An 18062-nucleotide genomic window follows, 5' to 3' on the forward strand; every position below is an offset into this window, starting at 1 on the left:
AATGACTGAACTTCTGGCAAAGTTTGGGCATATGTAACCACAGTGATATTTATTAAATGGAATGTCCATCTCACAGCACTCTCAAAGGTATTCTTTTTTATCTCAAGTTACTGCTTCTCTTTATTGTACACAATGTCCTATAAAGAAGATATATGTCTACAACTGAGCTTTGAGAGAGGATCATGGGGCCAGTTCCATTTAAAGCGAATGAAGTCAAGCAGTAAATTTGCTGGTCACTCTTTTCATATGGAGTGTACCGGAGCCAGCAGTTGGTCTTTGATGTCCTAACAATAGCCCTGGGCCCCAGAGGCAGGGGAGCACCTCCATAGCACCAAAACTAGGCCACAGTCATTAAAATTTGGAGATCAGTTTGCAGAGTAGCGTACATCAGGGAGTTCAGAGAGTAGGCTATGGGGCTACAAGTTGCCTTTGCTAGTGAAAAACTCTTCTACACATTTTCATTGCCTGCTGCATTCTTTACTAGTTTTGAATGTGATATCCATAAGAAATATGCACATATATAGATATACAGCTGGTGAGACTTTACAAACTGAGGACACCCACGTAACCAACAAACCTAGATCAAGAGACAGAACATGACCTGCTCCTCAGATGCCCTCTCCCTGTAACTCCTTCCAGTCACTTCCTGGACAAGAGTGACCCGTGCCCTCTCTTCCAATAGCACAGATCTATTTTTTCCTGGTTTTGGTGTTTGTGTAAATGGGACTGTGCAGCAAGGACTCTTGGGGGCCTGACTTCTTTTGCTCAGCATTTTATTTGCTAGCTGCATTGGTTGCACATGGTTATAATTTGCCCATTCTCAGTATATGCTCTTACTACTGTATGTAGCATCCACCGTGGATGGGCACCTGGGCCCAATCCAGGTCAGGAATATTTTAAATAATGCTGCTATGACCATTCCTTTCTCAAGTCTTTGAGTGCACAGATAAATGCATTTCTGTAGGGTATATAATGGGGTGGGTCAGTGGCATGTATATATTTGCTTTTAGCAGCAACTTTGGAAAAGTGTTTATATGAATCTACTCTCCTGCTAGATTGCTCAATGTTCTCATCAATGCTTGGTGTCTCCAGGTCTGGTTTTGTGTTTTTTGTTTTACCATTCTGGTGGCCTAACATGGTGGTTTCACATTTTCAGTGGTCATAATTGTATTTAAAAGAGCTGTTTTTCTTTCTGTTTCAGCTCTATCTACTTATTCTGTGCTCATTTCTGTAACTACCACCAAGTAAGTAAATTATTTAGACAGCTGGATTGAGATTGGTCCCAACTCAATATTTGGGGTGTAAAGAGAGAAAAGAAAACTATTATAGAACACAACTAATGTGTGATGGTGCTCAAGAGGTTGGGCCCAATAAATAAGAGACACCGTCTATTAAAAACAAATAAACCAAAAACATAAAGGACAAACTTCTTTGGCGAAACAAGAAATATAGAAAATATAATGGAAAAATATCTAAACTTAGACTAGCTCACACTGATTAGATATTAGCAAGGTAATGCTATAACTAAATAATAAAATATGGCACTAGCTACACTATCAAGTAGTGGAAACATGTAAAAACCCTGACCTCTTGCTCCCCCAAAACCATGAGAAGATGAACTTTGCAACACAATGAGAAAAAAGAAAATCTGATTAGTCATAAGGAAGAAATTTTTTCTGGTCAGCAATCCTAATTGCTAAGTAGAATATACAGCTCACAGAGCTTGTGGAACTCCTGTCCCTAGGCATGTTCTGTTTCTCTTTTTATGTCTGGGAAAGGAAGGTAAGAAAGGGCAGCACCTTTATCAGGGAAAGTGGCTGTTGGCTTGAACTGTTAAGGCCTCTGAGTGGTGGAGAATGTGTTCACGGGCACAGGTCCATTCCTATCATGTAGCACATGGTTTTTAAGTAGTGAAAGAGTAGTGATTTAACTTTTTTTTTTTTTTTTTTTTTGGTGGTACTGGGGGAGGAACCTAGAGGCTTTCTACTTCCGGGCTATACTCCCAGACCTATTTTCTATTTTATTTGGAAACAGGGTCTCACTAAGTTGGCTGAGAGCCTCACTAAGTAGCTGAGGCTGGCTTTGAACCTGTGTGATCCTCCTGTCTCAGCCTCCCAAGCGCTGGGATTACAAGTGTGCACCACCATGCCAGGCTAAGAGTAGTGATTTAAAAGATAAAAAGAGGTGGATATGTATAGCTTGACTCAGAAAGAGCAGTTAGTAGGTGGGATCTCATGCTGACAGCGCAACCTGCAGGACATGGGATGGCCTATTCCAGCTTTAACTTCCCAGATCCAATTACCCTGGGGCCTCACCCAGTCCCTGGGACTGACTCAGGCCCCACAGCCAGGCCCAGCAGCTCTACAATACAGCCTTAGTAGAAAGTGGGGCTCGCTGGAAATAACATCCCCCACCAGGCATAAAGGTGCACACTTGTAAACCTCAGTAATTAGGATGCTGAGACAGGAGGATTGCAGGTTCAAGGCCAGCCTCGGCAATGTAGTGAGACTCTTAGTGAGAGTCTGTTTCCAAACAAAATAAAAAGGGCTGGAGGTGTATCTTGGAGGTAGAATGTTCCTGGGTTCAATCTCTAGTATGAAGGAAAGGAAAGAAGGAAGGAGGGAAGGAAAGAAAAAGGAAAGAAGGAAAGAAGGAAGGAAGGAAGGAAGGAGTACTACTAGCACCTACTTCTGTGGACACTGCCATGTGAAGGGCAGGGAGAGGTGGGGATTCTGTTGAACCAGGAGGCCTGCTGCTTGTCACATCTCTTTGGCAGAGCCCCCCTGCTCCTTCCCTCCCTTCTCCCACATGGGAAAAGAAAACAAAAAGTGCCTTTTGGAAGTAGCAGAGATTGGCAGAGGCAGGTCGTGAGCACTGTCAGTGGGGGCAGCCACACGGAACCAACCTGGCCACAGCAGTTCTGTGATATATTTCCCTCCACGGGATGCGCTCAAAACCTTGATTTTCTGACATTGTTCTGCCTCAGTTTCTCTCGGTTAAAAATGGGGATGAAAATTAAATGAGCAGACACATGTGTTAGTCAGCTTTTCAGTACTGTGACCAAAGCACTTGATATCGACAGTTTAGAGCAGGAAAGACTGACTTTGGTTCATGGTTTCAGAGGTTACAGTTCATGGTCAGCTAGCTCAAATGCCTTGGGCCCGTGGTGAGGAAGAAAATCATGGCAGAGGGTGTGGAAAAGGAAAGTGGCTTAGCTCATGGCAGCCAGGAACCAAACAGGGCAAGGAAGGGGCTAGGGACAAGATGTCATGAGAAGGGCATGCTCCCAGTGACCTCCTTCCTCCACCCATGCCCCATCTGCCTGCAGTTTGTACCATCTCCCAGTAGTCTGTTCAGATTATTAATTCACTGAATGGCTTAACCCACTGATGAGGCTGTAGCTTCATGACCCAATCACTCCCCAGGTGCCCCGCTTTTGGACATTGCTGTCTTGGGGACCAAGACTTCCACATGTGAGCCTTTAGGGGCATCCTAGAACCAAACCATAGCAACACATCTAGAGCCTTAATAGCAGAGCACAGTATCCGTGCTCAGCATTAGCTTTTTTTTTTTTTAACTGTCTCCACTATCATTTTCATCATCATCATCATCATCATCATCATCATCACCAGTTTTGAAGATTAAGTCCAAAAATAAATAAAACTTCTCTCCTGGGATGTCTATTCTTAGATAAAGAAAATGAAGTTTAGAGAGTGGAAGTAGCTTGCCCAAAGTTACACCATGAATGAAGGGCACGGTAGGGCCTGCTGGGGTCACAGAAGAATGGGAGACACCGTGAGCAAATCCTGACCCAGCCCATGGCTCAAAGCCTCACTTTGTCCAGATCCCCAAAACTCTGGCTGACCTTCTGAGTCATGACAGTGTGAGCATGTGCCTGCCATTGCAGGCCCCTGAGCTGCAGGGATAGCTGGTCCTGTGATGTTATTAGACAAGAGTTGAATAATATACGACCTGTAGTATGTGCTTTGTGGCACTTGCAACTTGCAAGAAAAGCATGCATCCAGACTAGTTTGTCTTACACTGTGACCTGTATGGGGACCTAGTCAAAATGCAAATTCTGATTTGGTAGTTCTAGGTAGGACCCAAGATTTATTTTATAACAAGTTCCCAGGAGATGCTAATGGTGCTGGTCCATAGATACATCCTGGGTATAAGGGCTGAGAAGCTTTTCTGGGTTTTTCACCTGTACTTCCGGGCCACAGCTGTACCTGGTGAACATTTGAGTAGGGGAAAGGCCTTCTTATGTGTAAGGGAAGGACAGTTCTTGTCCTGGTAATGAGAATCCTCTGTGGGCTGCTAACAAGGTGGTCAGAAGGTCAGCCTGTGTTAACAATTATTCAGCCCATTTCAGGGCTAAGAATTAGTGGAAGTGTCGTACCTGAAGACACCTCATGGAATGATCCATCTCTACATTTTAGTTCAATTCCTTGCATTTGAAGGTGCTCAGAAATAATTCTGGGTTCCAGTTAATCCTGGGCTCATGACCCACACTAGACTTGGTTACAGGGTAACTGAGAGGCCTCAGGCAGGAAATACAAAATCTACCTCTGGTTTTCTTAATTTTCAGTCAGGCAGGGAATGGGGATGAGATAATGATGGGACCCTGGGCAGCACAAGAAGAGAGGAAACCAGGACACTTTCTCATCTGCTTTTGTCTAGCACTCAATTTTCATTCCCCATGCTCACCCATGACCACTGCCATCACTGTCACCACCATCACTTGAAGAATTCTGAAAAGAAAGGATAATTCTTCCCCAGGAGACAGATCTCTCCCCTTACTTAGTTTTTAATAATATACTGTAAGTCACATACTGGTATTTTAATTGTAGAAAAACACCACCCTGAAACTCAAACTTAGAATTCTGTGAAGCTAACCAAGGGTGCCCCAGATTACTGTATATTCTAAATTCATTCTGTAAAGTACATTAAAAATATCACCATAGTTTCTTAATAAGCTAAACATACAACTGCCATATGACCCAACCATTCTTCTTCTAAATATGCATCCAAGAGGAATGAAAGCACATGCTCACATACAGACTTAAAACCAAATGCTCAAAGCATCTTCATTTTAATAGTTCCCAAATTGGAAACAACTCAGATGTTCTCAGCGAGTCAACAGATTAGCATATTGTAGATCTGGCCATACAATGGAATACTAATTGACAATAAAAAGAACAAATTCTCTATGCACAAAGCAACACATAGATAAATCTCAGAATCACGATGAACGGGAAGCACATCGTGCAATCCTGTGCATTCTGAACAATCCCTCTTACGCGAAACTAGGAGACACAAAACAAATCTATGGCGACAGCAAGTGGGTCAGGGGTTGCCTGGAGACCACAAAGGGCACAAGGGAAACTTTAGGAGATTAATTTGTCATCTTCACTGTGAGGATGATTTTTACAGTTGTCAATATCATTGTATTATTCATTTTAAGTATATACAGTTCATCATTTGTCAGTTACACTTCAAAAAAAAAGCTGTATTTAAATAAATAGTAAGATGGCTATCCTTTACCTCCTCCTCTTCTCATTACCATCTCCAAGGGGCACCTGTGAGCCAAGGCTTGTTTTTTTTTGTGTGTGTGTGTGTTTGTCATTGGCATGAGCATTTTATCTGGATGTCGTGGAAGTTAAGTTAACACCTGAGAGGGCTATAATACCATTTCCAGCTCCTCCTCCATCCTTCATTTAGATTCTAGCCATAGCTTGTTATTTCTGAAAATAGATACATGGTGTCCAGCAGGAAATGCCCTGGCATTCCAAGTTTGCTCATCTTTTTCCAGGTCACCGGTGTTGAATATCTGGGAACCAGGGTGCCTCAAACTGCCCCTCTGGTCGCTAGAAACCCGAACTAGAAGCCGCAGCCTCCCCTTCCAAGGCCCTGCCTCACTCACTTCTCGGGAGGATGGGTTGTTGCTCTCTCCTGGGGCACTTGAGCCACAGAGAGCCCTCTGTGCAAGATGACCTGGTGGACCGGAACGGGCAAAGGTCAAGGCCAACAGGAAGAAGGGGTAGTTAACCTACTGTTTTTACTTCTGCTCAGTTTACAGAAATAACTCTCCAGTGGCACACACTGGTCTGTGCCTGGAGAGCTGATGGAAAGCTATTTATCCAAGCACCTTGGCCTCTGAGTTTTGTAGGCATTAGATGAAAATCCACACCCCACTGAGGGTTACCCATTGTTGCTCTAAAACAGTAAATGACCATAGCTCAGCTTCATAGGAGAAGATGCATTTCTAAACACAAGGAATTTGTAGTCCATGCCTAAGCCTGACCTTTCTGATCCTGGCAATTTTGAAATTCCCCTCTTCTCAGTGGCTCTGGGAAGGCCCAGGGTAGTGGATCCTGTTGCTGCCCACAACACATCCCATTTTGAGGCTAAAGGGGGTTATTAGTGATGGCGACAGACAGCATGCACCTCCTGCAAACATCCCTGTACCCTTCTGAAGACTTCCTACATCGTGGTAACCTAGAAAAATAGTTACTATCCCAGCGACTAATCTGTGGCTAGTATATCATTGAGTTTGGCCTCTCCCAGAAGTGGACCCAAGAGATCTCCCACAGATGACCCCCATAATTCCTGATAGGGGAAAGGGAAGAAGGCAGCGAAGGGGAAGAGACATAAGAGCACATTGTCAAGCCAGTGACCAAGATGGTCAGTAAGTGCTTCAACCCCAGGGGAACCCTGAACTGGTCCGATCAGCACACAGCACGATCTTACCTCTTGGCTGATATGCTACGGAAGGCAATAAAATTACATTTTATGTTTCATATTCTTGCTTCTTATGAAGGTCTTAGGGAAGAGGATTATATAGGGGTTAATACAAAGCAAAATGAGACCTTTTCTACTAATAATATGCTCCCTTGCAATTTCTTTGGACCTACAAGATATAACCCAGGCATTAAAATTTATACCACTATCCCACCCCATAAATAATCTGTAATTTGGGGATGAGTAGATAGAAGAACACCCTTAGCTGTCATGTAAGGAAGGAACTGTATCATCATCTCTTTATTTACAAGTTATAAAATCCTGAGCCAGGGTTGCAAAAGAAAGACACATAAGAGGGGGAAAAACAGAACTAACGAATGTCCTAAAATGTTATCAAACAAGACCAAAAATGGCTGGGTGTGGTACTACACATCCATATTCCTAGGGCTTGGGAGGTTCAGACAGGAGGATCAAAATTCAGGCCAGCCTTGGAAATTCAGTGAGACTCTCTTTCAAAATGAAAAAAATAAAAAATAAAAGGGCTGGGGTGCGTAACTTGGAGGTAGAATGCCCCTGAGCTCAATCCTCAGTATAAAAAGCAGGAAAAAAAAAAGAAGAAAGAGAAGGAGGGAGAGGAAGGAGGGGAAGAGATGGAGGGGGAAGAGGAGGAGAATAGGGTGGCTGGGGGTGTAGCTTGGAGGTAGAATGCCTCCAAGATTGTACTGGGTCAATCCTCAGTACAAAAATCAAATAAAAATAAGTTAAACTGAGATAACTAAATTTGAAGAAGGCAGAGAATATATATAATGATTGTTAAACTTGCGTGAGACATTTCTTGAAAAGAGAATAGTCCACCTGCTTGTGGTCAGTAGGAAGAAAAAAAGTAAACCTGAAACTGAGATGTAGTGTAAAGGGTTCTTAGCAAGGCCTGGCACACAGAGGAGCATCGGCAGATAAGTGCATCTCAGCACAGTCAGAATGGCAAGAGTTGATTGCTAAAAATAATAAAAAGGAAAGAGAGTAAGAAATAAAAAAAGAATGTATTCTAACATTAAAAGCTCAGGAAATATGATTAAAGTTTTAGAGATAGCAAAAAGACAAGGCTGAGAAAAGATATGCCCAAATTTTGGGTTTGGGGGATTTAAGTTATACTGATTTACTTTCAACATTGATAGAAAATTATATGTAAAATATGCTTGTTAGAATGCAAAAAGTAATAGAAATAGAACACATAACTTCCAAAACTTGAGTAAAAATGAACAAAGCAAATACGATTTAAGTATTAAACATTTAAGTGCCGATCTCTGATAAATCATTTACTGTACGTTCAATATTTTTTGTGGGGGTCTGAGGATGGAACTCAGGGGCAGTGGACCTACAAACTACATCCCCTGCTCTATTTTTTATTGTTTATTTTGAAACAGCGTCTAAGTTGTGGAGGGCCTCACTGAGTAGCTGAGGCTGTCCGCGAACCGTGATCCTCCTGTCTCAGCCTCCCAAATACTGGGATTACAAGCATATGCCACCATGCCTGTATAACACAAGGAAATGGTTATTATGTATCAATTTATAGATAAAGAAATCTAGACATAAAGAGGTTAACTCTCTTGCCAAAGTTACATAGATGAGTCAGGGGAGCAGGTAGCAAAAGAGAAAAAAAATTGGAAGTTTGAGAACAACAAATAAAATTAGAAAAGTATCATCAAATTTGTCAGTAGAGCTGGGCATGGTGGCGTATGCTTGAAATCCCAGCGCTTGGGAGGCTGAGACAGGAGGATCGCACAGGTTCGAAGCCAGCCTCATATACTTAGTGAGTCTCTTAGCAACTTAGTGAGACCCTGTTTCCAAATAAAATATAAAATAGGACTGAGAGTAGAGTCCAGAGGTAGAAGAGCCCCTGGGTTCCATCCCCAGTACCACACACACACACACACACACACACACACACACACACACACACACTTGTCAGTAATCACAGAACAGAATGTATTTAAAGATTTTTACCATTTTTAACCAAAAGCCACAAGGGGAAAGATTCAGAATATATGACATTTAAGACAGGAAGTGGATGTAAGGCTAAAGCAGCATAAACTGTGTTAAAAGGCAGGTATGAGTTTGGCCAAAACATTCACAAAGCAAATAAAACATCAGATGGATATAGTAGGTGTTTTAAAAAGACGGCCACAGCAATTCCTTCCCTTTCACATGACATCTGTAATATGACTTTGCTGCCCCTCCCATCTAGAGGCAGACCTGTTAGCTGTCCCTGAGAATCAAATCTGATCCTGTGCTAACAGAATGTGACTACAGAGTAGGCTTTTGTCAAGTGGACCTGCAACTTCTGCTTCTATTTCCTTGCTGCCCTGAATCTACCATGTAAAGACATGTGAGCCACTCTCCTTCAGGATGAGTGATTGTTTGGGGAGAGGACTTAGGTAACAGTAGCATTAACCATCAGACCTATGAGCGAGGTCATCTGGAATACACATTCACGTCAAACCAAGAGACCATAGCTCCATAAATGATTTTGGAGGAAACTAACCAAAAAGCCACCCAGCTGAGCCCACAGCAAGCTACGGACACACACACCCATGGGAAAATAAAATGGTGGTGTATCAGCCACTAAATTTCAGCCTGGTTTGTTACACAGTCGTAGGTAAGTAGGACAATTATCCATCGCTTACAAATAATTCCAATGTCAAGAGTAAGTAGCCTGACTGGAAAATGAACAGCAGGTCAGGAAACAAGAAATATAAATGGTTGTTGACTTGAATCAGAGCTGGAGATAATCTTGCCGGATGGAAACAAGAACTCCAGTCAGACTGCCTGTGTGGAGTCCTGGCTCTACCCCACCACGGTTGTGTAGCACTGGACGAGTTACTGATATCTCTCCAGTTTCCAATTTCCTCATCTGTGAAATGGGTACAGTAGTTCCTACTTATCTGTAGTTTCACTTTCTGTGGTTTTTAGTTACCAGCAGTTTATGTGGTCTGAAAATATTACATGGAAAATTCTAGAAATAAATAGTTGGTAAGTCTTAAATGATACCCTATTTTCAGTAGTGTTATAAAATTTCTTTTATTATAGTATATTGTTATAATTGTTCTATTTCATTACGTATTTTCACTTACTGTGGCTAAACCTTATCATGGGTATCTATGAATAGGAATTAAATCTTATCATAGGTATGTACAGGAAAAAACAACAACCATAGTATGTATAAGGTTGGGTATTATTTGAATTTTCAAGCATCCACTGAGGTCTAGAAATATACCTCCTGAGGATAAGGGGGACTACTACATACAAGTACTATCTACCCTTTCAGGTCATTGTGAGGAATCTTGTACAAATAAATATTACTTTAGGCTGGGCATGGTGTTGCATACTTGTAATCCTAGTACTTGAGAGGCTGAGACAGGAGGATTGCAGGTTGGAGGCCAATCTCAGCTACTTAGTGAGACCCTGTTTCAAAAAAGAAAGAATAGGAAATGGGGCTGGGGGTGGAGCTTGAAAGTAGAATGTTCTTGGGTCCAATCCCCAGTATTGCAAAAATAAATAAATAAACATATAAACGAACGAATGACTAAATATCACTTTTGCTTCTCTTGTTATAGGGCCTAGAAGAAGCTGTGAATACAAGAAGCTAAGCTGTTTTACTAGAGGCACTGGATAGACTGAGAGGGGAAGTGCTCAGAAAGATGGCGGTCAGAAGATTCAGGACAAAGTTGCTTTATTATATTTCAGAGTTTGATTTGCTTTAATATGTAAAAACATTCAACTTGGTATTTTATAAAACTTGCTTAAATCTCACTGCCCTAATGAGTTCTAGGTTTACTACTAAAAATCATAATTCAAAATCTGACTGACATTTATTAGAAAGGTACCCATTTGGATTTCACACAAAGGAGGTACCATTATTCTGATGATTATAATTATTATTGCCTGTGGATTCTATATTTTGAGGTATTCTATCTTCCAGACTGCTTTTATTATATGTAATTGTTTTCTCATTGTTATTGATTAAAGACATGAAATTACTGGTCTGAGTAAACATGAGATAAAATTATTCTGAAGAGATAGAATTTAACTCAAAACTCAAAAAAGTTAACAAAAAATGTGTCTATGCATTTTTATTTAGTTATTGCAGACAACTGTACAATTTCTTGTTAGATTTTTAAATTTATTTTATTTTATTTTTGGTGGTACTGGGGATGGAACCCAGGGGCCTTCTACCTCTGGGCTACACTCCCAGACCTATTTTATATTTTATTTGGAAACAGAGTCTCTTTTTTTTTTTGTTTGTTTGTTTGGTTTTTTTTGGTGGTACTGGGGTTCCTGGAAGCCCTTCTATCTCCGGACTACACTCCCAGACCTATTTTTATATTTTTATTTGGAAACAGGGTCTCCTAAGCCAGCGCGCGCGCGGCTGGCTTCAAACCTGCGCGATCCTCCTGTCTCTGCCTCCCAAGGGCGGGGATTACAAGCGTGTGTGCCACCACGCCCGGCATGAAACAGAGTGTCTTAAGCCAGCTGACGCCGGTTTCAAACCTGCGCGATCCTCCTGTCTCAGCCTCCCAAGTGCAGGGATTACAAGCGTGCGCCACCACACCCGGCATCATCATCATCATCATCATCATTATTATTATTATTATTAGTGGTATTGGAGATGGAACCCAGAGGCTTTCTACCCCAGGGCTATACTCCCAGACCTATTTTTAAATATTTTATTTGGAAACAGGGTTTACTAAGTTGCTGAGAGCCTAACTAAGTACCTGAGGCTGGCTTCAAACCTGTGCAATCCTCCTGTCTCAGCCTCCCAAGTGCTCGGATTACATGCACACGCACTCTTGTTAGGTTTTTTAAAAACACTGAAAACAGTACAAAGGCCAACATAATTGTTTTCATGAGCCATTAACCAGCAGAGATAATGTGCTCAAAATATTATTCTGCCACCTCATAACAGTATACCTAGAGCACAGGTTGGTCATCTATAATAAAAAAAATTCTCTAGAAAGGTGAAATTCTTTTAAAAAAATTTTTAGATAATATTTATATATACATATATGTATTGTATATGCTTATATGTGCATATATACTGACACAGTAAGACTGTCAATATACATATACACATATAACTTGTTAAAAGGCTTTTTCTTAATCAGTTGTGGTGCCACAAACTTGTAATCTTAGTACTTGGGAGATGGAAGGTTCATAGCCAGCCTCAGCCATCTAGTGAGGCCTTCTGCAATTTAGTGAGATACCGTTTCAAAATAAAAAATAGAAGACTGGCATGGTGGTGTGCACCTATAATCTCAGTACTTGAGAGGCTGAGAGACAGGAGGATGGCAGATTGAAGAACAGCCTCAGCAAGTGGTAAGACTCTCAACCATCTATCAAGACTGTGTTTCCAAATAAGAAATAAAATTGGGGTCTATCCTGGAGGTAGAAGGCCCCTGCGTTTCACTCCTAGTAACACACACACACACACACACACACACACACACACACACACACACACACAGGCTTTTTTCTTATCTATGGTGGCTCAGTCTTGTAATCTCAGTACTTGGAAGACTGAGATAGAAGGATTGCAAGTTTACAGCCAGCTACTTAGTTGAGGCCCTCTGCAACTTAGTGAGTCTCTATTTCAAAATAGAGAATAAAAAATAAGGCTGGGGGTGTAGCTCACAGGTGTAATTCCTTTGGGTTCAATCCCCAGTAGCACAAAAATAAATAAATAAATAAATAAATAAATAAATAAATGCTTTTTCTCTCTTGATACCAGTATTATAAATTTGGCCAGAATTTTGAAAACAGGTATGGAATTTCCAATGTGCTAAAACAAACATATGGTATACATTTTTGCACTAAAAAAAAAGCAAATTAGTAAGTTTCTAGTTCTGCAGTCTTAGGGTAAGTTACCTAATCTCAGTTTTTCCATTTGAAGCAGGGATAATGATAGTACCTCATTTATGAGATTTTTTTTGTTTGTTTGCTTTTAGGGTTGAGACATTAATATATGTCAAGCACCAAAAATAGTGTTTGCCACATAAAAGGCATTCAGTGACTCTTAGCTATTATTTTTGTTATTATCCCTACTGTTTTATTGAGTGTACTTGATATGTCCAAACCACCAAATTCTTAAATAAAGCCATCTCCATTTTAAAATGATTCCAAATATACTACAATTTCGGTAAAGTCACCACTGCATATTTCTGACTACGCCAAACTCATATTTTAGAATGTTTTAAGCAGATACAAACAATAGAAATAACGTGTAAGGACTGATTAACTTTGTGGTTATGAGGAATGATTTTAGCAGCTTAGAAACAACGGAGCCAACACATCAAGTTGGGTTTAAGACTTCGGCTTAAAATGTCTGGTAAACAGAACAGCTCAGCATCTGTCTTCAGGTACACCTGCTATGCCCAACTTCACTCTCAGGCCTGAAAACAGCAGGCTGGCAAATGTCTTTTGCAGACCGTCTCACTTGGCAGAACACATTCTGTCCATTTGAGTTGTAATGCTTGTGGAGAATCAGTGGGCCAAAGAAATAACTTTGTTCAGGAAGAATATAAAACTTTTATAATAACAAATTACAAAAAAAGAGTCGGGTAATGAACTAACCTGCTAAACTCATCACGCTGCTTGGGGAAGTGTATGCTTTGAATGGGCTGGATAACTGACCACCGCTGCTAAAATGCTAAGGCTGGTGGAGGAGATGCCACTTGGGTCCCAAGATACTCCTAGGAGCATCCATCCATTTAAATACCCCAATGCACATCTAAGGATTCTGAGGAAGCCGAGGCCTCCACCCCTGTTGGATGTCCCTACCCACCCCTCACGGGGGTCTCCTATAAAACAACTGCAAGACCCCAAAACCTGAGTTCTCCCTTGAACATGTATTCCCTACTTTCCTAAATCAACCTTAGTCTCTGAGAAAATAAAATAAAACCAATCCCTCCACTTCTCTCACCCCTGGGGCAGTTCTTCAGCCAGAGCCCTTTTGAGCCTTTGATTCACTTCCCTTGTGGGACGACCACTTCCACCAGCTGCTTCTCTCATTACCTTGCGCTCTGGCGGGAAAGGCCAACCCCAGGTTATTCTAATGATAGCGAACACCTCATAAAGAAATCTGCCAAATTGACTTTTCCATTGAACATCATTTTTTATGGCATTTCGTGAGTCCACGAGGAAAGAAAACATCATGTATAAAAAATGATGTCCAGAAATCTTGAAGATATTAAGAATGGTTCCTACTGCCTTAGGCTGGTGGGTGTACCCCATTCTGTAGGACAGCGACATCTTTCATCCCTCCACCACGATTCCATCAGTCTGTCATTTTATCCACAGGATGAGACGCCCCCAAAAAGTTGGGATATTCTTGTAAATGTCACCAATTTCAAAGAGCTTCAAGCTTTGAGGTGTAAACTCACTCCCAGGTTGGTATTCCAGGGTCCCTGGCTTTTTAGTCTATCATACCCCTCACCCCCCCCCCCAGCAGACACAAAGTTTGGAGTAACTCATCAAAGCTGGGAATGTGTAAACACTTTGGCCAGTTTCTAAACTCAGGTTTTGAATCTTTAAAGGGGGGTTATTAATAAGATCATAATAAAATTAAAAGACTCAAATTCTCTAAGGCACTTTGAACAGCACATAGCAAATAATGGAGACACGTTTGACGGAATTCTCTCTTTAACAGTTTTTTTTTTCCCCCCAACAACTTGCATAAAAATGTAAAAAACGAAATTAGCAGAGGCGGTGACTATAAAGCCCTTTTGGGAACGAAGAGAGTAAAGCTTATCTCAATCTCAAAGAGTTTTAGAAAGGCTGCTTGGAGGAAGAGATTTTAGGAGCCACTGCCCTCTGGGACAGTGCCCCAGGCTCACAGCAGCCAGGCTTCAAGACCTGGGGGAGCTTCCTAAGGTGGCGCAGGCCATCCCCATGGGGGCAACCTTTACTCAGACACGCAAACTCACCTTGCTCTGCCCGCCCACCAAGCCCTCCCGAGGCGATTTCTCCCACGCCTTGGAGCTGAAATAGATCATCAGAATCCCCTTCCTAAAACGACCTTCAAAAGCAGCAGATCGCTGGCAAGAAGTCTTTACAAGTGTAAAGGCCTCACGCAGCTAGTGGGGGTACCTGGCTGTTCTCCTCTGGAGATCGTGTTCTACTCTTTGGCATTACTTTATAAGGGCACAGAATCACCGGGGTTCTTTCTCGCAAGTAGTTTGAGAACCGTATCCTATAAGGTCTCTTGGCGTCGCCCCTCTCCTCGCTTCCATCCCTCCTCACTTTATTTAGCCTCTAAAGGGCAACCCAAGGCTGGCAGCACCTCCGAGCAAGCACGTATTCTCCACTTCCCCGCGCACCCACGCCCCGCTCGGGGCACCTAACCTGAGACGGATGGAGGAGCTGGTCCAGCAGACCTCCCGGCGGCCGAGACCTCGCTCTGCCGCCAGCCGGGGTCGCCGGGTGGGCTCTGCCCAGCCGCCAGGTGGAGCGGCGGGGCACCTCCTCGGCGCACCTGGGGGCGCCGGCTCTCGGCGCGCACGCCCTCCCCGGCGGCGCACTCACCTGCAGCGGGGCCCGGCTGGCGTTGCCGGAGGCGGCGTCGGGCCCGTCGGCGGCTCCGGAGCCGCGCAGCACCGTGATGTGCAGCGTGAGCAGCAGCAGCCCCAGCAGCAGCAGCAGCTCGGCCGCCAGGCGCAGCATCCTCTTGAGACGCGCGGCCTTAGGACCCGGCGCGGCGGGCGGCGGCGGCGGCGCCGGGGGAGGAGCCGGAGCCCCCGAGCCCGGCTGCGCCGCTCCCGCCTCGGCCCCCGCCGGGCCCGCGGGGCTGGCGCTGGGCGCGGGGGCGCCGGAGTCGCCGCCGCCGCCGCCGCACCTCGGCGGAGCCACCGCGGGGCCGGGGGCGTCCACGCCGGCGCTGCCCGGGACCCAGGCCGGGCCAGGGGCCGCCCGGCGGGCAGGGGGCTGCGGGGCCGGCGGCGGGGCGGGCGCAGCCGAGCCCCCGAGCGCACATGGGCGCCCCAGATGTGGCCGCGGCGCCGCAGCTGGAGCGGGAGCGGCCGCCAGAGGAGCGCGGGGAGGAGGAGGAGGAGGCTGCGGAGGGGGAGGCGGGCCTCGCGGCCGCCCCGAGTCAGCCCCGCGCCGGGCTCCGCCGCCCCGGCCGGTGGGCGAGCCACCTCGCTCTGCCCGCGCCCCGCGCCCTGGCCGGCGGCTCGGAGGGTCTCTGGGGCGCCGAGGGGGCTGCGGGGCGCCCGGACGCCGCGCTCGCCGGGCCGGAGCCCTCCGGGGCGCACCGAGGCTCGGGGAAGTTTGGAGACCTGTATTGGCAACGTGGAGCTGTCGTGATGGAGACGCGGGAGCCCGGGCGCGCGGGCGTCAGCCTGGAGTGAGGGGCAGGACGGGGCCGCCGGGGGTCGTTCCGGGGGTCGTTCCGGAGGGAGGGCCGGGCGCAGGCTGCGGTGGGAGCCCGGGGCGGCCCCCGGCGCGAGCAGGTGTCAGGGCAGGACGCTGCGGGCGCGGGGTCTGGGGCGGGACGGCGGGGGCGACGCTCGGCTCTGCAGGCGCGGGGCTGGGGGCTCCTCATCCGGGGGGCGCCGCGCCCGGAGGGGCTCCGCTGGCTGCCGGGGCGCAGCCGCCGATCGCCGCCCGCCGCCTCATGACCGCGCTGCAGCCGCGGGCTCCGGCGCGCGGCTCATGCCTCGCAGGGCGGCGGATGCTCGGGGCGACCGGGCGCAGGGTCCTGGCTCCGGGCGCAGGGTCCTGGCTCCGGGCGGGTCCGGTCTGGCTCCCGCCTTCCCCGAGAGGCTCGCAGTGGCGGGCGTCCGGGCACCCCAGCCTTTTATACCGGGTTCCCTCCGCCTTCCCCGCGGCCGCCTCCCTCCTCCGCCCAGCTCAGCGCAGCCCTGCCCTCCCCGGGAGCCGGCCCCGCTCCAGGCGTCGCACCCCTCGCTCTCACAAATCTCCGAGCCCCTCGGCATCCCAGACCCAGCACTACCCACCCGGACGAAGCCCCCGGGTCCTCTTTTAGCGAGTGCAATTAAACAAATACACAAAACTTTCTTGCCGACACGCCCCCTTCCTTCGGGCCTTCCTCCGCGTCCTAGAAACTCCCGACTTACTTCAGCTACCCTCCAAGTTCACATCTTTATGCAAGGCACCTCAGCCCAGCCTTTTTCAAATTAAGAAAAATTCTTCCGCCATTCCTTAAGTTCCTCAGGTGACCGTGGCATTTGGCAGAATTTAAATCGCAGTGGTTAAGGTGCATCTGCTTATTGGGTTTATTTGTATCCGGGAAAGGAGCCGCTAGCTGCCTCTTTAAAGATGCCCCGAGCATATTTAAAATTTTAACCAGACCCAGCATCTTATTAATGAATTGGCTGTTTTTGTTTTTGTTTTTGTTTTTGAGCTCGAGGTATCTTTTCTTTTTCAGTAGGTTTTTTTGTTTGTTTGGGGGTGGATTTTATTTTTGTTTCTTTGCAGGGGAGAGAGGTGTTTGGAGGGGAAACCTAAATCAGTTTAGGTTTTTAGGCAGCGGGTCCTGTCAGGCATCGCGATCTCCTGGCTCTAAAATGCCAATAATTGTCAACTGGCCCGCTGAAAGGAGAATTTGAAACAATAAACCGACCGTGGTTCAGATGGGAGATCAAAGAGGGGATCCCAGCGGCTTTCAAAGCCCACAAGAATCCTCCTGTGTGTTTTCTAATTAGAATCACTTAAGGGGGTGGGGGGTCAGCTCAGAGATGGCATACATATATAAAATTGAGGTGGGAAACTAGAATTTTGTAGCCAAACATTGCTTAAGGATGGCTCTGAGCCCCGTTGTGCCACATCCTGAGGTAGACACATAGGGACAAATGATTTTGCTATTGCCAGAGGCAGCCTGGTCTAAATTAGCATCCAGGAGCTGCTGTATCCTGCCGTTTTTTTTTTTTTTTTTTTCACACACAGTCCCCACATGTGAGCCTTTCCTCTCATCTAAAAGTCAGATTTTTTGATCCTAAGGAAAAAATGACTTTTAAAATAATCTGGAAAGAAACCCTTGCCATGAACGTAAATTCTTGTAAAATTGCAAATGGAGATTTGGAGATCAAAGTCTTTGTAAAATGTTGTAAAAATTGTAAATTGAATTTTGGGGACAGATGTCTTTATTAAATGTTAAACAAATGTATGAATGAGTCCTATTAAAGTCGCTTCACGCTGGGCAATCCCAATTCCAGGTGAGCTTATGTTCTAGCAAGCACACACTCGTACTGTTGATAAACGTCGATCTGCAGGACTGAAGTTACCAAGCAAAGCTACCAGCAGTGCTT

General features: G+C 45.4%; 1 protein-coding gene across 1 annotated transcript in view; it reads right to left on the minus strand.

Annotated features, from left to right (window-relative positions):
- The window catches only part of ISM1 (isthmin 1), a gene marked incomplete at both ends in the record, with an annotated part of 94043 nt that extends 78587 nt beyond the window's left edge, over nt 1-15456 (minus strand). The window contains one exon of the mRNA XM_080716778.1: nt 15319-15456. Within this exon, the coding sequence (XP_080572904.1) occupies nt 15319-15456 (138 nt within the window). The remainder of the gene's footprint in view (nt 1-15318) is intronic.
- Nucleotides 15457-18062: the final 2606 nt, after the last annotated feature.

This window comes from Muscardinus avellanarius, assembly GCF_963383645.1.
Source record: "Muscardinus avellanarius genome assembly, chromosome: 19".
Lineage (NCBI taxonomy): Eukaryota > Metazoa > Chordata > Mammalia > Rodentia > Gliridae > Muscardinus > Muscardinus avellanarius.